At 38.8% G+C, this 23,767-nt stretch overlaps 1 protein-coding gene across 1 annotated transcript in view; it reads left to right on the plus strand.

Annotated features, from left to right (window-relative positions):
• Window positions 1–12,740: 12,740 nt before the first annotated feature.
• TRUB1 (TruB pseudouridine synthase family member 1) overlaps window positions 12,741–23,767 on the plus strand; it is a 30,723-nt gene continuing 19,696 nt past the window's right edge. Inside the window, exons 1-3 of the mRNA XM_068548621.1 lie at window positions 12,741–13,040; window positions 16,278–16,376; window positions 22,420–22,475. Of these exons, the coding sequence (XP_068404722.1) occupies window positions 12,761–13,040; window positions 16,278–16,376; window positions 22,420–22,475 (435 nt within the window). The 5' untranslated portion in view covers window positions 12,741–12,760. The remainder of the gene's footprint in view (window positions 13,041–16,277; window positions 16,377–22,419; window positions 22,476–23,767) is intronic.

Raw genomic sequence — 23,767 nt, forward strand, 5'->3', positions numbered from 1 at the left:
ACATAATTATTATAATAAAAAATAATAGACCACATGGCATTATATTCTGGGGATTTTTTAAATTTAATTTTTCTAGTAGTTCATTTTTATTATATTTTACAAAAATATCAGTCCACATGGATTGGGCATTTAAAAAAAACTAGTCCACAAATAGTTTGAGAAGCACCGGTTTAGGTCATTCTGAATATGTAAAATTTAAGTCATGTTAGCTGGCTATCAATATGATTTTTCTGGAAACACCAGTAGGACACCCAGAAATAGATTTTTTCTCCTTCCTGCACTGATAGACTGACTGCTAACTGATTACTGGGTCTGTTTCTGGGGGATACGGGAGCACCGGGCCGCTTGAGGGAGCACATCTGCTCCGAACTTCTCTGGCTGGGTACCTGGAACAAAGGGAGTTTCGGGAGGTGCTTGATGCATGTTAAATGGAACAATCAGTGACCAGCGACCCATGAGGTAAAGTTTCGTCTGAGTTTGAATTCATAGTGCTTGGTGAAAAAAAGAATTAAGTTTGGATATGTCAGTGAACCTTCCAGTAATTTTGATCACAGGACTTAGGGACAGATGTGGACGATGCTTTTAAATGGTGCGATTTACAGACTGTGTTGATTGAGAGCAGTGCTCTTTACCCTACCTCGCTGGAGCATTTCAGTGAACAATACAAGGCTGTAAGATAAGCTCGGGGCTCTTCCGTGGGCAGAAGATAGACATATCATTTGGTACTTGGAAGAAACATCCTGGACAATTTATGTACCCAGGAATCAGAATTGGCTTATGTGTGACTTCCAAGGGAAGAGATGCATTTAAGGAACTGGTTATTGCAACTGGTGATAAAATGCTGCTGCTGGCGGAAAGTGTTATTTTATGAAAGCTTTTAAAAGGTATCTTCCCCACACCCTGAATGATCATATATTTAAGATTTCAATTGCATGTGTCGTTTCCTTATCTGCAGAGCTGTGTCCTGGCCATGAAAACATCTTCTGCTTACAGCGACACCTTAACTGAAGTTGATAGGGTTGATTTTTTGCTGGTTGGTGACAAGCATGAATCCTTCATGGAAAAATCTAAGGAATCGAGCTCTGTGGCTGGCTGTGCCCCCAGAGACCTGCTGTGAGAGCACAAGACTGCTCTTTTATCTGTGGCTGCAGAAGCTAACGGGATGACTGCGAGGCCAGGGGAAAACATGCTCTAGGGATTTCTCCTTTCAGACCCTAAAACGGGAGGAAGATTAATGGCTGGCAAAGTCACACTGCAGATTATAATTCTCTTCAGGCAGGTTATAAAGGTGCACCGACAAACTCTGTGAGGTGGGGGAGATGAGGGAAGGGGGAGGCTCACAGCTGCTTTCAAAGCCATTTATCAGGAAGGAAAGTATCTCTCAATAAAATGACACCATGTCTAAAACTTCTTGCCTGGCATCCCTATCTGTTATATGTTGCAGTGTGAACGAAATATGCCTTCATAGGGACTTCCCTGGTGGTCCAGTGGTTAAGGCTCCGCACTACCAAAGCAGGGGGTCCAGGTTCGATCCCTGGTGAGGGAACTAGATCCCACATGCATGCCGCAACTAAGAGTTTGCATGCCACAACAAAGGAGCCTGCGAGCCGCAACTAAGGAGCCTGCCTGCCGCAACTAAGATGCAGCGCAACCAAATAAATAAGTAAACTAAAAACAAAGTCTTTAAAAAAATATATTCCTTCATAGTAATAAGAAAATAGAATTTATGCACATGAAATACATAAATATTAGATACATATGTTTAATAAAACAAGCTGGCTTGTTCTAAACTCTGAAATGAATCAAGATTAAAATTTCATATATGGGTTTGCTCATCTATTTGATGAATTACACAGACTGGCAGCTTTATGAATACCGTAAGTGCCCCAGCTTTCTGATATAATATGGAATATTTATTTTGTAAGATAGATAGCAGGATCTCAATATTATTCTAAAAACTATATATATTAGAGAGAGAGAAAGAGAAAGATAGAGTGCTCACCTGGAAGAGTTATTTATTATCAAAGATAAATTTGTTGGGTGTAATGGGATTCAGGACATGCTACTCCAAAATATGCCCCCTTGGCATATTGAATATCTTAAGCTGAAGGAATTTGAGAAAACAGCAGAAGCAGGAAGGTCACTCTGACCTTCCTGCCTTGTTTTTCTTCCCTGAAAGCAGGAGATAAAATCTCCCAGGTGAAAAGTACCCTCCCTGTACCAGGAGGAAGGAAGACTTTCTTATCGCTAGAGCCTAGAATTTGGGGCCTAGAAATCTGTACAAAACAAACCTGGTTAAACTAACCCTTACTAGTTACCTCTTCACCATTTGCCACCCCAAGCCCAAATCCCTTTGTCTTGTCAATTCTTCATAAATTCATTGCTTCTTTGTCTGAAATGTATAAAAGCTTCCTGCTCTGGTCACTTCTTCAGGTCTTCACTCTCTTGTGAAGGTTCCCACATACATGTTAAAATTTAATAAAATTTGTACGCTTTTCTCCTGTTAATCTGTCTTTGTCAGTTGAATTTCCAGACCCAGCCAGGGAACCTAAGAAAGTGAAGAAAAACTTTTTCCTCCCCTACAGGTGAGATATAACCTTTAGCAAAATAGGCTAAAATAAGTCAGTTCGACCATTACCTGAGATGTCAGGGTTAATTGACAAACCATATATAAACTTGAAGTTCCCATCCTATAGTTTAAGAGACAGATCAAGGCCCAGCAACACTGAGTTTGAGTATGATCTTAACTAAACGGAGAGAAAATTCTTTTCTCCCCTTTTGTTACTGACCCTCCAGAGTCAGCCTCCAGCGACGGTCCTGCTGCCCGGTGTCGTTCAGCTCAGAACAAGACCAAGTAGTATCAGAAGCAAAGGAAAGTTTTATTCTTTGATCAAAAAATGGAGAGGTGCAAGCCCTAGTTGCAGAGCACACCCTCTCCCGGACAGGCCGTGGGTGGGGCTGCTTTATGGGGATCTCACCTGTGGAGTAAGGGACAGGGCACTTGTTGGTAGGTGCAGGTGTGTTGCTTAGGGCTCCAGATTGCAGCGCCAGGGGCAGCATGTCTGCACACCGCATGCTGTTGTCATGGTGAATTGAGGTGTCGGGTGCACCGCTTCTGCACACCAAGTCACGTGCCAGGTGCAGCGGTTCTGTGCTGAGAACGCTGATTCCACGTGTTAGGTGCAAGGCCTCTGCACATGCCCCCTGGAGGCAAGTGAAACTAGACTAAGCACAAAAGAAGAGGTTAGACCTTATCTTATAACCTAGATTCCATCTTATTCTCCACCCCAGTGGGCTTTGCCAGTGACACTTTCAGAAACTCTGTGAAGTAGACATTAATTTTATTTCTGGGGAAAATGACCAGAGTATTCATGGTGAATTAATGCTTATTCAAAGTGGGAGAGTAGAATAGAAAATAGAGAAAAGAAAAAAAAATTGTGTTCATTATGGATTTAGATGTGGGGCATGTCAGAACTTATTTTTGAGATCCCTATTATAAAGTCTGTAGGGTAATGTCAATGAAAAATTAATCAGTCGATCTTAGAAAGAAATGGAAAAAAATTTTTAGAAGTGCAAATTTTTCCAGTTTTATTGAGAAATAGTCGACTTACATCACTGTATAAGTTAAAGGCATACAGCATGATGGTTTGATTTATACATACTGTGAAATGATTACCACAATAGTTTCAGCTGGCATATATCTTCTCATATAGATACAATAAAAAAAAGAAGAAAAGAATAAAGAAAAGAATTTTCTCCTTGTGATAAGAGCTCTTAGAGTTTACTCTCTTTTATTTATTTTTATTGAAGTATAGTTGATTTACAATGTTGTGTTAGTTTCAGATGTACAGCAAAGTGATTCATATATATATATATATATATACATATATATATATATATATGAATATGTATATACTTTTTCAGATTCTTTTCCCATATAGGTTATTACAAAATATTAAGTATATTTCCCTGTGTTTCGCAGTAGGTCCTTGTTGGTTGTCTATTTTATATGCAATAGTGTATATATGTTACTCCCAAATTCCTAATTTATCCCTCCCCCCCCACCTTTTCCCTTTGGTAACCCTAAGTTTGTTTTCTATGTCTGTGAGTCTGTTTCTGTTTTGAAAATAAGTTCATGAAATGGAATATTTTATTTGAGCCAAATTGAGGATTATAACCCGGGAACAGCCTCTCAGAAAGTTCTGAGAACATTTCCACCGGTTAGGGGCCAAGGCACAGTTATATAAGTTTTTGAGACAGAGGGCTGTACATTAAATGACGTATTATTGACTGTTTACACAATCTAGTGAGTAGTGGGTCATGGGTCATCGTGGCCCCTTACGAGATCAAGAAGGAATGTTATCTTTTAAGGAGTTGCCTTGTTGATGCTAGGAAAATATTTCTCTTTATGGTTGAGCAGGTATTTTTGCTGATTGGAAGGTTTGGTCAATACATAATGCAGATACACAATGTACAATAGTGGGAAAAGAGGTCAAAAGGAAGAGAAAATTTTTTCATATTTAAATTTTTCTTGTCATAAAATATGAATTTTATTTCACAATAATAAACGTATAATATAATATATGTTATCCAACGTTAAGTAGTAAAAAGTAATTTTGGAATTTCATACTCAAGCTTTGCTTTTTCCAAAATAGCTTTTCATACTTAAGGCTAACCACAGAATCAGAAAGTTTTGGAGCCAAGGTATATCTACATAATCAAGAAACTAATGCAGATGTGCCTTGGCTCCAAAATATGAGAACATACTTTTATTTTCTAACTTAGCCAAAACATTCAGATGTTTTTTAGATTGTGGAATAGATAGCAAATCACAGATTAGAAGGAACACATCCAAACATTCTCCAGGCCAAAAAAAAAAAAATCAATCGTACATTTAAAAACCTGTAAAATATTCAAAAGGAAGATCATAATTTTCTAAATTCAATTAAGTAGTAATAGAAAAGGTTGAAGTCTTCAGGAGTTCTGAGATAACTAATGACCGGGCAAAGCTTTCTTCTTCTGCTAGCCTCTAGGCGTGGTCCATGCTAAGTAAGAAGCTTTTCATTCAACCTGGTAATGGGAAACATCCATCACCTCTGTCTCTGAGTCCTTCCTCAAGTGGAGAACATTATTAAACGTTTAAAGAAAACTGAAGTCACAGAACGACATTTCCCCAGCTTATGATAGCATAGATTAATCAATGAAGACAATTTGTACATTATCTTTGGGATGTGAATATAGAACGGTTTTAAATATTCCAAATCCTCAGAGCCTACTTAAAAACAGATACTGATAACACTTTCTCCAGGCTGTTTATAAATGACTTTATTTGCAGCAGTAGTCAATATGAAAGTTATTTCACGTGCCTATCACAGAGCATGTGCATAATAAATATTTGTTATACAAATGAATGCTAAATAAAATAAAAACAATCAGATCTACTGTGTCGCTTTGGCAGCATTAAAGACAACATTTGACCAATCACGGAGTAATCTGCTCTTTTGTACTTGTAATTTACCTAATATATATAATCACGTATATTTAGTTTATATTAAACTATCAATATTTATATTATTCATGCCATTTAATACAAATTTAATATTTATAATTGTGTATATTGATTTAATTTGAGAGTTTATTAAATGTCCTTAATGTATCTTGATAACATTGTGTACATTGTAGGGAATCAACTGTGCTCTTTGAATAAGCATTCTGAGAGCTCAGGAGTAATTACAGTCATCTCTTTATAGACCTAAAAACACAAAATGTCAAGCACTCTTATTTTATACATTGTAAAACGTCTGTATCGTTCCAGGTCTTTCTGCATTGTATCTCCTCTTTTCCATCTCTTTGCCCCTTAAAACTTTTCACATTTGTTTAACCTGAGCTACTACATTGGGCAAGGGAGGGCATACTGCTCCTTTTTGCTTATTACTGTGAAAATGTGCTTTTTTTAATAGAGAGGTCATGTGAGCCAGCTAATGCATTGGCATGTGAACTAGCTTTTACTGCCAAATGAGTCAGCTGAGATGGGAACATTAATTTATTTGAATGGGTATGAGTTGACAATGCCATAAAGAGATATTGGTACAACTTAATTGAACAAACTGTCAAGAAAGTGTAGGTTGGGTATGGTGTAATTTGGCAAGCATCTGAATGTTTCCGTGTTCGCAAGTATCTGCCTTTCCTGATCTGAAATGTTGTCTCTTGTCTCTTGGATTCCTCCACTAAAATGGAAATACCCTTAGAGAAATGACACGTAAAATTATTATCAGGTGTTAATATTAGATTGAAATTGCTGATATGCAAACATTTGGACCTACACAAGTAGTAGTTTTATTTGATTCAACATCATACCTTCATAGGGATAGTTTATCAGATTGCCTTGTTATTTTTTTTAAATTTATTTATTTATTTTTGGCTGCAATGGGTCTTCGTTGTTGCGCGCAGGCCTTCTCTAGTTGCGGCGAGTGGGGGCTACTCTTGGTTGCGGTGCGCGGGCTTCTCATTGCGGCGGCTTCTCTTGTTGCGGAGCACGGGCTCTAGGCGCGTGGGCTTCAGTAGTTGTGGCGCACAGGCTTAGTTGCGCCGTGTCAGATTGCCTTGTTATTGAACTGAGGGAAGAGAGGGCAAGAGATCTTTGCAATAGGGAAAGATTTGGAGTATGAAGTACTACCTAGAGTCAGCCATGTTATCAGGACCCAATAACACCTCCCTCATTCCAGACATAATACTTCTGTTATTGCTTCCAAGATTATATTAGTTGTTCTGGTGGCCATTTACTATTCATATAAAGTTTATAATGCACTCACGTAAGGCTAGATATAGACTGAAATCCCTCCAATTTTTTCATTTAGGTTGATTCTAAATCATGTTTTCTATGACTTGTCCTTGAAAATTGGTTTTTAGCATCTATATTCTAGGACTTAATGTTCATCTCTATAAAAGTTCATTTGGGGCTTCCCTGGTGGTGCAGTGGTTGAGAATCTGCCTGCCAATGCAGGGAACACAGGTTCGAGCCCTGGTCTGGGAAGATCCCACATGCCACGGAGCAACTAGGCCTGTGAGCCACAATTACTGAGCCTGCGCGTCTGGAGCCTGTGCTCCGCAACAAGAGAGGCCGCGATAGTGAGAGGCCCGCGCACCGCGATGAAGAGTGGCCCCCACTTGCCGCAACTAGAGAAAGCCCTCGCACAGAAATGAAGACCCCACACAGCCAAAAATAAATAAATAAACAAAGTAAACAATGCGTTTAAAAAAAAAAAAAAGATTTCTTAAAAAAACTCACAACTTCTTTCTAGTCACTGCCCTGACTCCTTAAGTAAGAATAGCTTGAAGAGACTGACATACAGCCATAACATTAGAAAAAAAAAAAAAAAAAAGTTCATTTGAATTCAGCTTATCTCTCTAGTCTGTCCATTCTGATTAGTAGTCACTGAGAAGTGGTTACGTTATGGATTTTGGAGTCAGGCAAAACTAAATTCTACTAAATCTAACTGCCACTTATTAGTTGTTGGACCTTCAGCAATCTGCTTGATCTTTTTGAGCCTCAATTTCCTCATCTTTACATGCAATAATACTTCTCAGGGTTGTCTGATGAGTTACATGTGGGTCAGTTATTGTGTCAATTCTGCACATTCCAAAGTAAAGACTAGTCTTTGACTGGCTACTGGGAGGTAACCTCTGAGCCCCTGGTATATCCTGCCTGATAAGGATGCTTCAGTGTGCCTGAGGCCTCGGGCTACACTCAATTAGCCTGACCTCTGGAAGGCTGGAGACTGAGTAGCTAAGGGTCAGTCATACAGGCACTGTATGTCTGCATAGTTGATCCCCAATAAAAACCCTGGAACCAAGGCTCAGGTGAGCTTCCCTGATGGGCAACACTTGACACAGTTTGTCACATTTCATTGATGGGAGAATTAAGAGCTGTCCTTGAGACTGCACTAAGAGAGGATAGCTGAAAACTTGCACCTGGTTTCTCCTGGGGCCTTCATCGCATGGGCCTTTTCCTTTTGCTTATTTTAACTGTATCCTTTTGCTATAATAAACCATAACCATGAGTTATTATAGCTGTTCTGAATTCTGTTAGTCCTTCTAGCAAGTCCAGTCTAAGTTTGGTCTTGGGGACCCCTGACACACCCACTTTATGTGAGCTATATACCCTCAATGAAATTATCTAACCTCACTTAGTTTCATTTTCCTCATCTGTAAAATAATAATAATAATAATACCTACCTCGTAGTGAAGTTCTGGCACCCAGCCTACACTTTATTTTCTCCACAAGCATAACTTGAGAGTTACTATAGAAATTCCAGGAAAATATAAAGTGCCAGAACATAACATATATATTCAACAAAAGTTGGTTCCCTTGAGTAATCTTGTTTGCAAGTTCTCATATCTTCCCTCTCCCCCCACCCCTAGATGTAACTTCTGGACTAGGAGATCTAACTTCAATTAGTGCAGAGATGTCCTTTTCCAATCTTTTTGCCCCTCATGGACATCCTCCTCCTCCTATCAACTGTTTACTCTTTTCATTTTCATCCAAAAATCATTCTCCTTGATGGAGAAGACAGGTAAAGTGGAAGCTTGGCTTGACCTGTATCAGTTATTTGCCTCAAGCAGTAAATATATCTCTTTCTTGATCTTCTTTAAAAGTTCCATTTTATTTTCTTGTCTCTGGTATTTTTTTCCTGTTCCCAATAAGACTTTTCTGGCCTTACTCTTACATATTTGTGATACTTTTTAGTATTTATCTTTTATTATCTGCCCTTTCTCTAAAAAAAATTCTTTGCCTAATTAAAAAAAATATTTTATTGCTACCTGTTTTTCCTAATTACAAAAGAAATGTATGGTCAAAATTAAAACTTTAAAATATTTATTTCTTACAAAGTAAAACTTTCTAGACATTCACCTCTAAAGAAACCACAATATATTTCCTTTATATACTTCAGCTCAGAGTGCCTTGTGCAACCAACTACTGGTTTCTTTAATTATCTTACCATTTTCCTCCCTATTAGGATAATTCTCAATGGCATAAACAGAAGACTTTTTTTTTGAGGGTTTTCCAGCTGTTTCAAATTTCATACAATGAAACATACCCATCTTTTCTCTAAACTTTAAAAATCTATGCTTTTATCAAGTCCATGGTATAGATTTGGGCTTTCTCTTCTTGGGTATCAGGAGCACATTTTAAAATGAGAGTCTCGGGCTATATGGTCTATAAGTCCTCATCAAGCACTATTTTTTAAAATAAATTTATTAATTTACTTTTTACTTTTGGCTGCGTTGGGTCTTTGTTGCTGTGCGCAGGCTTCTCATTGTGGTGGCTTCTCTTGTTGCGGAGCACGAGCTCTAGGTGCCTGGACTTCAGTAGTTGTGGCTCGCGGGCTCTAGAGCGCAGGCTCAGTAGTTGTGGCTTGCGGGCTCTAGAGCGCAGGCTCAATGGTTGTGGTGCACGGGCTTAGTTCCTCCGAGGCATGTGGGATCTTCCCAGACCAGCGCTTGAACCCGTGTTCCCTGCATTGGCAGGCAGATTCTTAACTACTGCGCCACCAGGGAAGTCCCCATCAAGCACTATTTTCTATGATTCTGTCACCTATAGAAAGTTGCACAGAGGAGCAACAGTTGGAGAAGCCTTTGTAAAGAGCAGCTCTCCCAGGCACACATCCCTATAGCAAGGACCAGAGAAGTGCCCCAGTGATACAACCATGGGGGAGCCAGTGACAGATTTGGAATAAAAGCTGAAAGTCTTATTAATTTTTGATTCCCATTAATTAACAATCCTTGGAGGCACATGGGTAGTTGAGGACAGCATGGAAGCTAGTCTAGAAAGCTGAAGTTTTACATAGCAGTAGGTAGTCTTATTTTTTCTTTGCTTCAGTTCCATACATATAAAATGGAGATAAAAACATCTGAGGCCACATGAGATAAGCTACACTGGGAATATACATATTTTACGTGTCCAGCACTCTACTTTTCCGGGAACTGGCGCTAATTCCCCTCTATCTACATGGTTTCTGCTGGAGCTGCCATGTTTATTCATTCCTTTATTCAACTACTATTTATTGAGTGCTATATCTGACACTATTCCAGGTCCTGGAGATATAGCAGCGACTAAAACACACAAAAGTTCCTCACAGAGCTTACATTCTGATGGAGGAAATAAGACATTAAGCAAAATAAATAAATATTTGGTATGTCAGATGAAACACGCTATGGAGAAAAATCAAGCAGGAAAATAATCAAGGAAAGTGCTGTGATTGAGGAATGAAATTAGTGAAGTGCTATGTTCAGTAGGTGGCCAGGAGTGGCTTCATCCAGGGTATTTTTGGAATTCGATCAAAACAGGATGGTCTAAACCAAGAATGTGGAGTAAGGAGTAGAAAAAAAGCCTGTTAGAAGCAAAAGAGAAGAACGAAAAAGACACAAGAGAGTAGCATGAAAGGAGGATGTGGGGAGAGAGGGAGAAAAAGAGAGAACTTCCCAGGTTCTGCAAAATATTCCAGTACACTTCTGATAAACCCTTTTTAAAAAGAATCCTTCTGATAAATTCTAAGCTGATATGAATCAGTTTCGGTCACTCCCAACCAAAGAACCCTAACTCACACATATATTAAGATAACTTATAAATGCAAGGCTTGCCCAATGTGGGAGATGTTGGTTACCTCAGAAAATTAGAACTTGATGCTTCTGATGCCAATAATACAGATTTGATAGCAGAGTTGAATTAATTTTGCTGTTCCCTAGCATCCAGGAAATAAAATGTACAAGAAATACTTATTTCTTTGTTTTCTATTAATCAAATGAGCTCTGATTCTGCACTGGGACTGTGGAAAATTCAAATGAAAGCGTTATTTTTTCACCCCTAGTTATGCCCTCCCTCCACTCCCCCCATCCGAGTCACAGCAGAATTAGGGAAGCTTACTGATGTCTAGACAACTGGGAAAAGGCTCTCTAATTTCCAAGTCATCACTGTTCAAGCCTGCTTTAAACTTTCTCTTAAAGTCCCTGGTTGTCTGCTTATATGCCAAGAGGAGAGCACAGAAATCTTACCGAGGTTAAAGGACGCTTTGCTCCCTAGGGTGTAGCCATCCCCTCTGAAGCTGAGCCACCTTCCTGGAGAAGGGAAAATCCTGAAGCAGCTTCAGGTATTCACTAATCATGGGACCTGTCAATCTTTCAGTTTCTCTCTCCTGATTCTCAAAACAATTCTCTTCTCTTCTGGCCTCCAAGGCATCCTGTGCATAATGTTTTCAGTTAGCTTGGGTTTTTATAATAGACCACAAGAGTAAGTAAACTGCTTCTAGGAATTTCAGCTGTCCACCCTACAAAAACTCTCCCTCCCTTTCCCACTCCTCCACAGATGCTGGGTTTTTTGTCTTTTGGGTTTTTTTTTTCTTTCTTTTTGTGGTATATTATACGTCACATAAAATTTCCCATTTTAACCATTTTAAAGTGTACAGTTCTGTGGCATTAAGTACATTTACATTGTTGTGCACCCCAAAGATTTAATAAGAGTCCGGTGATCTGACTGAGGCAGGGAAGGGTGGAAATATAGGAAGAAATAATTATTGTATTTAAAACGTTTTTTCGTTCTTCTTGAATGAATGGGGCAAGTTCAAATGGGATCCCATAATTGGCAATTCTGAGTAGCTAAGAGGCATCATTAGGATAATAGATATTAATGTGAAAAAGGATGATGAGGAGAAAGGGTGGTTGTAATGAAATTTGTAGGAACAATGAAGACAAACTTTATCCGTCTCACAACACTTGTTAATACCATTTAATATATCTGAAGCAGAAGTAAAATGCAGAATTTTTCTCCACTTTGCCTTCTGCCAGGATCAGAAGAGTGTTCCTGAATTTTGTTGGGGAGTGAATAACTTCTAGAGAGGTCTCAAATCTAAAGTAAAGTTTAATTTTATGAACTGCAATAATGCCTAAGCAATGTGTTACTAAAGGATGCAATCCACAGAAGAGTTAGTATTAAATATCTTAGAATTCTTAAGAATTACATGTGAGTTGTGGGGTTTGGGGGGTGGAAAGGAGTGCATGAAGGGCATCAAAATAAGCCCACGTGATTTAGCACTGGCTTGGCCTAGAGGTTTCTTTCAGGAATTTGAAGAACTCGTATCCATTTATCTGTTCCCAAATATTTAAGTGCCTACTATGTGTGAGGCACTGGAATACAGCAGTGAACAAGGTAAACATGTTCTTTGCTCTAAAAGAGATTACATTCAGGTGTATTTTAATTCTGAACCATGAATCCAAGAGCACAATAAATTGAATAAAGCAGTGAACCACGGGAGCCGTGGTTCTTCACAAGCTGCAGCAGAAGTCAGCATTTTTTTTTTTTTTTAGAAGTCAGCATTTTAAGTTTTCTATTCTTGGTTGCTGACTTCTGCTTAATTCTTGAAGGGGGCGGGGGGAGAGATGTGAAGAGATTTCTCGCCGAAAATATACACAGACTTGGTGTTTGGGTTCGGCAACCCCAAATTACACCTGCGGCACCGAACTAACCCCACCTAAGAAGCAGGCAGTATTATACGAGAAAAACTACTCCATCACAGCCCTCGGAAGACTCAGCGACTCTCGGCCAGCACGGGAAAGCCACGGACTACAATTCCCAGAAGCCCTTGCGATCCCACCCCGCCCGGGCAGCTTCGAAGCAAGGGGAAAGACTGGGGGTTGTCGGGCGCACTCCTTGTTGCGTCATTAGCGTGCGACTCCACGATACAAAAGAGGTCTGGGCTACAAAAGTATGGCAGCTGCTGAGGCGGCGGTGGTATCGTCGTCATCCTTGAAACCAGCCACAGCCCCAGTCCCCGAAAGTGCAGGAGTGGCTGCAGTCACGGCCGCCACATCCTCAGCGATGGCTGCAGCCGCGGCGGTTGCGTCCAGGACCGGATCCGAAGCCAGGGTCTCCAAGCCCGCGTTGGCAACTAAGCTGCTGTCCCTGAGCGGTGTGTTCGCCGTGCACAAGCCCAAAGGGCCCACTTCAGCCGAGCTGCTGAATCGGCTGAAGGAGAAGCTGCTGGCAGGTACTGCAGCCGGGTGGGGACCAGGCCGAGGCGAGGCGGTCGCCGTGAGAGCGGAAGCCGCACAGAGCACCCTGGGCTTTTCGCGCTCTCGTGGCTCAAGTGATAAGAGGAAGGGAAAGGGAGAACGGCCACAGTGTAAGCTCTGGACAGAAATCTGGGGCATCTCCGGCTTGGACTTGTCCTGACGAACTCCTGTAGCCTAGTTGGCAGTTGTCGTTCTCAAGGGAAAAAAAACAAAAACAAAAAGCAAAACCCACGCATCCACAAACAAACCTCTACTCTTGGGCCTGCAGACGAGTTTTCTACAATCTGATCCCTCAGAAGCCTTTTGTTTGGCTCAAGTAGATGAACTCTACACAACGGAATCACTGGCTCTTTACACCCCAAAGTTGCATTCTTAAAAATATGTTGGAAATGCGGATGTTACTTAGTTAACCAAGACTCAGCACAGTGGTTTTCATATAGTGGGCATAAGAATTATTTAGAGTCCCTTGTACAAATGCAGATTCCTAATCCTTGCCCCCCTCAGAGACTGTGATTCTGAGGATATGGGGTATTTTTAGGAAACTGCATTTTTAAACTGTTGCTCCGGGTAATTCTGGTGTAAGCAGTCAATGGACCACATTTTGACGAACACTAAATATAACTTGGTCACTTATAAGAGCATTCTTTTTGTTTGTTTGTTTGTTTCCTCATATACACTGGGAGAATATTAGAAAAGCCTGAAGGATCTCTCAGTTCATGAGTCCAGTAGATCATTTCAGACAATGGAATCAAGGAACCTTAGATTTTTTTGGACTCTTGCAATAAGCCAGACCTGTACTAGCCTATGGAGAGGTGAGGGTGAAAGACACTGTGTCTTGCTAAGCTCATAGCAGTAATTTCTGCAAACTTTGGTGATAAAACTATTTAACTGGGTTTTCAAGGCCCTCCAGAGTTTGGCCCTGGCTTATTTTTCTATGAAATCAGTACAGGAAATTTCTTCTTTGTTTAGTGTCCCCTGGCAAATGTTACCGCCTCCCCCGCCCTTTTTACTGCAAAAGCAAAATATTCTGGTAGGAATTTGTTAATTAAAACTGACACAGTACAGATTCAAATGTTTATTGGCAAAGGTACATTCCTGAAGATGTTTAATACCTGTGTTATATCTGCTTATTCTTTTGTTATACTTTCATTATACTTTTTTACCTGTAAGGATGGGTCATATACGGGATGCTGAAGGAAGGAATTACATCAAGGGCAAGCTTTGTGGTGTCATCATGGAGTTGTTTCCTTCATAGAATTGCTTTCATTTGGCCTGATTTGTTAGCTAAGCTAAGGCTTTTTTGATCCTCATGGTAATGATTATCATTCTTTCTTTCAGACAGGTTTCTGATAGGATTAAAGCCATACCCTGGCCTTCTGGTTAATCTGCCTATCAAGAACTGAAATTCCTCTTGAAACTTAGTTAAAATTGATTGTTTCAAGGCTGTTGCTGGACCATCTTCTGGAAGCCACTCACTCAGAAGTAGACATTCTCATTACTCTCCATTTCTATATTGCTTGTGATTGGCCTATTCTATATTTATGTTAGCCAGACCAGGGCTTCCCAAATGCCATTCTAACTGGCTGTCAGAATTGTCTGGGAAAGTTCTCTTAAAGATACACATTCCAGGGCAAGACATTCTAATGCCAGCCAGGTTTGACAACCGCTGATTTAGGCCACAGGCAATTGTCATGCTCTCCACTAACATTCCTTGCCTTTCCTTACATTGATTCATGTCGTACTAAAATCTCTGCTCTTCCGTCTTTTTGAATCCTTCAAGGACTAAAACATATCAGAATTTTATAGCTAGAAAAGATCTTAATAAATATTCATCCATGAATGGTACCAGTGGGGTGAACCAAATTCCAATATAGTAGAGACCGTGTGTCTTCAAACTTGAAAGAGGTAAATTTGGACACAAAGGGAAGACAGTAAATTTTAGGGCCTCCACACTCCAAGGACTGTCAAGTTAAAAATACAAAGAGTTCCCCAAAATATTTCGATGAATACAGTACAAGAGATCCATAATGGGTTGCAAGTGAAAGTGAAGGGTTTGAAGCCTAGGCCTGGCCTTACAGATTTATGTTAAAGCATATGGTCATGTCCTTCCAAGCAAGGTGATGTTGTAATCAGAGAGTGACAATAGGACTGAGTTCTGACTCAATAAGGTGGTAATTACAACCCAACTTATCCTTTGGGCCATTTAACCTGGCTTCTTCACTGTTACTCTGCCTTCCCTCCTTTCCCGTTTCTGTCCTCTTTTTTCATTTTCTTTTACTCTATTTTCCATCTTCTCTGTGTCAGTGGTAATAAGGAAGGTTTGATGGGTTTGGAGGGGTACAGATCAATAGAGCTCTTCCTGCTGTTCTCTCCTTTCTCATTTGAAGCCTAGTAGCCAATATTCTCTCAATATAATGTTATATGCCATGATGATGAGGATGATGATAATAGCATATTGTTATAGTGCTTTCAGTTTCCAAAGCACATTCAGATAGCATCATTTCATTTTAATTTTTACAATAGGAATATGAGATAGGCCAGGTTGGCATCTTTTTTTTTTTCTTTCTTTTTTTATATCTAAATGCTTTGGAGTATAAGTGGCAACTTAAACTGTTACCCTCTTCCCACATAACCTTTTGTTGAGATTAGTTTCTTTAAGGAATTGAGAGTTTTGATTAGGAGAGGAGGACAGACATACAGATAGTTTGGGGACTTAGTGTTCTCAGAAGTAACCCTGTATGAGATGTACTCCCAACATTTAGGTAGCTGGAGAGACCAGCAAAGAACACCAGGGAACAAAAGAGATTTTAGAAATGAAATTGAGGACTTTAAAAACTAGCTGCCTATGTAAAAACTAACTTCTTTTCATCATTCTCTATCTACCAGCCCACTACTACCAGGAATTTACTAGATCTTTGTGGGTTCGTGTGGATATTTACCCACTTAAAAAAAAATTTTTTTTTTCCTTGGAAAATGAATTCTAGTTTCTAGACAACTAATTTGGGAATACTATTTCTTTGTAATTTAGGGAGCGTCTTGCACATTTTAAAGTCTGTTCTTTGTTAGTAATATCGTCATAATCTTAATATATTAAGTTTGTACAGTACTTTTTGTTTTGAGTACTCCCTCCACACTGCCTCATCCCGTATTTATGGAGATTCTACTTCATTTGTCTCAGTAATTACCTTTTTTCGTCCCAATTACTCTTATAGAAGCTGGAATGCCTTCTCCAGAATGGACCAAGAGGAAAAAGCAGACTTTGAAAATCGGGCATGGAGGGACTCTAGACAGTGCAGCCCGAGGAGTCCTGGGTAAGAGATATGAATGGAAGTTTGATGTAACTGCCACTTACATCAGAAAGAAATATTGATTAAGAACAGATAAAATTAACTAAGGCCATGCCATTTTCAGTCCACTTTGGAAGATTTCAGATCTACTGGATTTATAGTGCCATCTTCTCAAGAAGCCCTTGTATCATTTGGCACAAGGTATAGAAGGCTGTTAGAAATAGCCCCTTTTATGTCTGGATGGACTTTGAGAAAGAGTTTGTATCTATGCAGAAAAGAGTTAACACAGCAGGCCTGAAATCACTATCTTCAGAAAGGCCTGCTTGCATCTGGGGACTTGGATTTGGCTGTGTTCCCACCCTTCTCCATCCGATAAGGATGGGTTTACTGTGCCTTGACTGTTGGTGTGAACAGTGTGGTTTATGCTAAACGCCTGCTTTCTGTCTTGGAATCTGGGATTTTGTCCCACCATGCAGGCAGACGGTGTCTGGGTGACCATTCCTCTCATCCCCTCCAATAAAAACTTTGAGTGCTGAGTTTCTAATGGGCTCCCTTGAGCAGGAACATTGTACACATGTTATTCCTTGTTGGATTGTTGGAGGAAGGAATGTGCTCAAGTGTCCCCCCTCATAAGAGGGTGAGAGAATAAAGAACCTGAGCATGGATTTTCTCCAGTGTCTTTACCCTTAGGATACAGCTGTGTAACCTTAGGATGTCACTGTAGGTAAATCTTAGCCATGGATGAATCTTCCAGGGTGGGATAGTCCTGGGGACTCCTGACAAGGTATATGGCTCTTTGTTCTGCTTATATCAAATCTAACTCTGACATTAGCTCTCTTGAGAAGGCGAACCTTATAGTTCTTCAGAGGAAGTCACTTTGTCTTGGGGACATTAGTTCAGTGTCTTATTGCATGTGGAGGAAAATTGATAGAATTGATTGAGGGGAGAAGAGTCATTTATCCTTTTTTCTTCCATCCTTTTTTTTTTTTTTTTTGCATCTAGTAGAGGTTCTAAAGTCTATCTTTATAGACTGCTAAAGTGTGTATCCACAGGACAGAGTATGTTCTTAGAAACTTTTTTGTAACTGTATCCACAATCGCAGAAATACATATGTTGGGATTCTCCCTATCTCCCCCTTCCCCACATACTAGAAAAAAACTTTTATGGAACAATACTTACCTTTTTACATGCCCTGGTGTTTTATATTTTATTGTATTCCAGTTTTTTTAAATGTTGGTCATAATCCAGTAAATTGATTTCATGCTGCCCTAATGGATTGTGACTCATGCTTTGAAAAATACTGTGCTACATGATCCAATCCATTTTATTAGAGCTAAAATTAGATACAAATAAAAACAAACCTGATCTAAGCTAGCCAAAGGAAATGAATGCTTACTTAGAAGAAAAGGATAAAATTGGTGAATAAAATTGTATTTTTCAAGAAAATTAGAAGCAGTTTATGATTTTGCATTTTCTGAAATTACAGATTTTATTTGATGCATGTTGACAAAAACATCTTTACCTGAGGTAAAATAGAAAAAAAACACATGGAAATTCATTTTCCTGAATTAGAGAACTTGAATGGGCAAATTCTGACACCTTAATTACCGTTTCTTACCATAACTAATAATAATCATTTATATTGAGCACTTATTGTATGTGAGGTCCGTCCCATAGTTAGTGGCAAGGTCAGGAGCTGAACCTGGACCTGCTCAGTTTTAAAGTCTCTGTCCTAACCTGGGATGGCAAATACCTGGCACTCCTGCCTTTGTTCCCTGCTCCCCATGTCCATAGCAGAAATTACCAATCAATCACAGCATTCTCTGCCATTGGTTCTAGAAGTGGCTTCAGGATTCTTATCAGTTCAGCTCTTGTAGAGTTGAAGCCTATTTGTTATAACCGTCTGTTTTCTAAGGCACAGCACCATAAATCCAAGAAGAAAGAGGATAAAATGTGCTGCTGTGATCGGCAGAATAATGGCCCCCCTAAAGATGTCCATGTCCTAATCTCCAGAACCTATGAATATGTTAGGTTATGTAACGAGGGGGCATTAAAGTTGCACATGGAATTAATGTTGTTCAGTAGTTGACTTTAAGAGATATGCTGGAATATCCTGGTGGATCCAGTGTAATCAGAAGGGTCTTTAAAAGTGGAAGAGGAGGCAGAGGAGTGTCAAAAAGATGTGGCAATGGAAGCAGAGTTTGTAGTGATGAGATTGCTGGCCTTGATGAAGAAGGGGGTTATGAACCAAGGAACATGAACAGCTTCTAGAAGCTGGAAAAGGCAAGAAAACTCCTCTAAGAAGGCTCCAGAGAAAGATTCTCCCCTAGGGCCTCCAGAAAAGAATGCATTTGTGCTGATACCTTGATTTTTACCATAGTAAAACCCACCTCAGACTTCTGACCTCTAGAACTGTAGGATAATAAGTTTGTTTTGTTTTAAACCACTATGTTGGTAATTTATTACAACAGCAATAGGAAACTAATATACCCATCTATTATAAATTGCTTAAAGTGGAAACTAAGTTTTTATACACCGTTTTAGAAGTTATTTTTTAACTTTAGAGGTTAGAAAATTACAGTGAAAAAATTTAGAAAATACAAAAAAAATAAAGTTGAAAATAAAACTTACACATTTTCTACCTTCCAGCAATAATCACTGTTAACATTTTTGTTATATTTCTTCCTAGCTTTTTGTCTATGCAGAATTTTTTAAGTTGAGCTGTTTTACTGTATATATGTACATTGTATCCTTTTTTTACTTAACATCATAACGTAGCATTTTTTCATGTTAATTAAAAATATTTGTAAACATGATTTTTTCTTTTTTTAGACTTTATTGAGGAATAATTGACCAATATAATTGTGTATGTTTAAAGTGTTGAAATCATATCAAGTATCTTCTCCTACCACAGTGGTATGAAACTAGAAATCTATTACAGGAGGAAAACGATATTAAATAACACACTTCTGAATAATCAGTGGGTCAAGGAAGAAATCAAAAGGGAAATCAAAAAGTATCTTGAGACAAATGAAATGCAAATACAACATATTAAAACTTATGGGATACGGCAAAAGCAGTTCTAAGAGGAAAATAAACATTATTTTTAATGGCAACATCATGTGATGTCATATTGATTTAACCATTTCCTTATTTGAGGTCATTGGAGGTTATTACCAGTTTTGTTAGTAGGACTGATTTTGTAAGGATCATCTTTATGAATAAAACTTCCTCTTTGTTTTGGATTATTAAGATAGATTCCTGGAAGTGGAAAGATACTGGTCTTTTAAGGTGGTTGCAAGGGTCTTGGAGAGTTAGATAAATGGCAGTAGAAACTTCCAACTGCAAAATGCTTTGGAATTACATGTGTAATAGACTTGCCGGCCCTAAAGTGACTCTCATCATAAATAAATTCAATGATTTGAGAATAGAGTATTAGGACATTTGTATAGGTTTGCAGATAGTGGCTTTTTTTTTTTAATAGAGAAACATCTGCGCACAGAAAATTTGGGAGATAGAGTAGTAATTGTGAGACAGTACTTGGAAAATCCTGGTTTTCATTCATTCTTCTAATTCTGCACACTTTTTCAAACTGTTGTGTATTTGCTTATGCTTTTCCTCTCAGATAAACTGCTCACCTCTGTCTTCTTTAGTTGTAGAAATCCTACTAACCTTTCCTGATTTGGTTAAAATGCTGTCTCCTACATGTGAAGCCTGCCCACTTGCTTTTTTGTATTGCTAATGTAAAACTTCACTGTATTCTTTGTTTTTGTTAACTCCCTGAGGGCTAAAACCAGGTCTTATTTATTTCTGTACCTATACAATAAAATTTTGAATGGTTGAGTGGGAAAAAGCTGAATACAAATTCTGTCCCATAAACTGTCCCTTGAATGAAAAGCTGCTGGTTGGCTAGGTCTCAACTCCAGTTAATTTTTCTGTATACCACTTCTGTATTAGACTTCCTAAAATTCCGCTTTCACTAATCACCTAACTTCGATGGGCCTTGGTCTTCTTGGATATAAAATGAGAGGGTTAAGCAGGGTAACTCTAAGATGCCATCTTGTTTCGTTCTGGATCACTGAACTAGCAGAGAAAGCATCGTCAGTCCAGCATTTAAACCATGACAGAATCAAACACATCAGCCAGCTCTTAAGACACCCTGCACTCTGGTTGAGAAACCCACTGTGCTCATCCTTGCATCTGAGAATTTGTCAGTTTGTTCCTTCTTTAGAACATGCTTCTCTCTTATCTGCATCTTCAAATCCTGTACATCCTTTAAGCGCTAACTCACGCTAAATGCTTGAATGAAGCATTCTGGCCTCTGGCCTCTGTAGCCATTTAGAGTGCTCCCTCCTTTGACCTCCTACAGCAGTTATTCTCTCTGTGTTCATTTTGACACAATCATATACTGTTGTATTGTTATTTAGAGTTATTCGCTCATTAATTCAGGCAACATTTTTTTGAGCACTTGCAGTTTCCCTTATCTGTATTGTATTTTTCCCACAAGATTATAAGCTCTTTCAAAGTCAGGAAATGTGCTGTTCCATTAAAAGTGTTCTTCTTGGGATTGAGTGCATGGGAGCTCCTTGCAAAATATTGATTGGGGATTCTTGAATGGAATAAAATTGAATTGAATCTTTTATTATTGTACAAAGTTTTTGCCTCAGCAGCAGCTGCTGTTATTTGAAGAGTGCTGTGCTCAACAGAGGATCCTGAAGGCAGACAGTTTTTATGTTGGTCCTTGAACCAATATGCCTGTCAGAGAAGCCGAGAGGGGTGGGGGTTTGGGATGGACTTTATGAAGGAGGTGGGATGTGAGCTGTGTTTCAAAGGATGGACTTTGAATACTTTACTAAGGAGTTGGTACTGTAGGCATTGGGACCCTATTGAGGATTGTTTGGGGGCTTTGTGCAGTATAGGTTTTCAGAAATGGTATGAATTGGAAGAGGAAGGGATAAGATGTAGAATAGCTAGGTTTACAGTATATAGGCTGATTTAGGCTGGTGGCAGTGGGAAGAATGCCTAGATGAGTAAGGTGGCAGGGGGGATGAGAGGAAGGGGGTCTGCTGTCAGTCTGGTTTGAACTTTAACTCCACCATTTACTAGTAGTGAGATGCTGGGCAAAGTTCTTAGTCTCTCCATGCCTCATTTTCCTCACCTATCAAATAGGGATAATTGTATTATCTTTCAGGGTTGTTATAAGGATTAAATGAGCTAATGAATGGAAAACATCTAGAGTAGAATTTGATTCATAGTAAAGTCAGTGAATCTGCTATAAATATTCATGATAATTCTTTTAGCTTGCCAGTCGTTTCTCCTTGTTGCTTATAATTCTGAATTGTGGTGGTTATATTGTGTTCTTTTACAAAATTGTATCCATTAATGAGAAATACTTCAATTCTTACAAAAATTTGCTTGCTATTAGGTGAAGAAATGATTATGTCCTCTCATCCTCGGCTGGTGAAATGTGTTGTCATAAGGATAATGTCTGAAATTGAGGAGACACGTGAGCCATTGTACTTTGTGTATGGCCTACGCGAACATACACTCTCCAGGCTCTCATTTTACCCTGTATTCTTTTTTGTGTTGGGTTGATTTGTTGTTTCTATTTTCTTGATTGTATAGTGCTGGGCACTAATCATCTTTAAATGGTTCATTAGTTATGATGATGGCTTTTGCTTTGTTTAATAATGAACTCTGTCAAATATTTTATCATACCAAGATTAATTGTACCATGTATTTTCACTGATGCCCATATAAAATTCCAGTGAGTCCTTTGAGGTTTTTCCAAAACTTTTTGTTATCTAATTGTCTGGATTGAGGTTTCTATTATGTTTCACACTTCGGAAAAGGAAAAAAAGTCTCCCACCCCCACTTCAGAATTTCTTACTTGCAGGACAAGTTCAACCGATTGGAGTAATAGGAACCCTCACATTATGCTAAATAAATGGTTTTCCAACTGTACATTACATATGCCAGGAAATTATGACCAGTGTATGTCATAAAACATTTTTAAAACCTAGTTTTCACAGTAGAGTGTCATGATATTTCTTTCTTTGATTTGTAGTGGTTGGAATTGGAAGGGGAACAAAACTGTTGACCAGTATGTTGTCAGGGTCCAAGGTAAGAATACTGGAATGGTTCTGTTTTTCTTCAGTGTTTCTTAATGACCTATGTGTTGGATTTTATCAGTTAAAAAATAAGCTGTATAAATTGCATGAATGAGTGTCAACACTGAGTATTAATCACAATGTCTATAATCATGATATCTGAGATTCAAAATATTGAGACTATAAATTCATGATTGAAAAACAAATTTGACTCATAGAAGCAAAACTTTTGTGATGCCCATAATTTAAACATACGTATTTAGGTTTTTTTGGTTTTGTATAATCGTGTTTCTTAAATGAAAGGGAACTTACAGATCATAAATTCTACCAGAAGATTTTTTTAAACCTTGGAATTTTTGTAGAAGCAATACCATTTTGTAAACCATGCAGTTTCCAGCAAAAGATATGCTTTGTTCAATGGCTATAAAATGTTTACTAAATAAAAGAATGGGGCCTCTTTAAGATGATGTTACATCATTCCTAGACTAAATCCGAAAGCATCTTTCGAGGCATTTGCTAGGAGAGGGAGGAGGGGTTAGGCAGAGGCAGGAGAGGCTCTAAACCTGTTGAGTGAGAACCCTCATCGAAATAGCAGGGGAGCCCTAAAACAAGTCTAGATGTCAGTGTTTGACCTCTCCGGGCCTCTCAATTTTTCCTTAGGAAAAATGGTTTTGATTCTCTCAAGGGTCTCTTCTAGCTTTAAAAGAGATAATAATATCTGTATTCTAATTAGCAACTAGGTGCTGGTTATGATAGCTGGGGCTAGGGGCCAGTGAAAATGCCTGTGGAAGGAAGATTAATATGCCACTAGTTAGGGAAGAATTTCAGCAATTTCCTGGACTAAACTTTTTATTTGTTTTAAAACCCTTGCTCCAAGCAGGATATAAATAGTTTGGATAAAGTGGTTTTGTCTAAAGTGTTTCTTTAAAAAAAAAAAAAAAATGTGGTCAAAGACCATTTAAAAAACTTCCCGTTTCATTGCAGACTGATTGATGACTTTTATAAAATACAATTAAAATGTTATGGCAATGTCAAATTGCTAAAGAAGTTTCTAAGCACCTTCATTTTCTGAACTTATCTCATGGTGGATACTGGCCCTTGGGCCGTACTCTGAGTGCCAGGGGTCTAAGTAAGCTTTTCTTAAAATAAAAAGCCCTGGAGAGCCTGTTGCCTTTGATATCCCATTTTAGTTATTAACTGGCATAAAAACCTGTGTCTTTCAGTTGGGGAGGATCTTAATACCTTAGATAAATGGAAAAATTTCCAGGCAGCTTGCTCTGCAGTCTTCAAAATATTGGTGTTGAA

Source organism: Eschrichtius robustus, chromosome 7, assembly GCF_028021215.1.
Source record: "Eschrichtius robustus isolate mEscRob2 chromosome 7, mEscRob2.pri, whole genome shotgun sequence".
NCBI classification, from domain to species: domain Eukaryota; kingdom Metazoa; phylum Chordata; class Mammalia; order Artiodactyla; family Eschrichtiidae; genus Eschrichtius; species Eschrichtius robustus.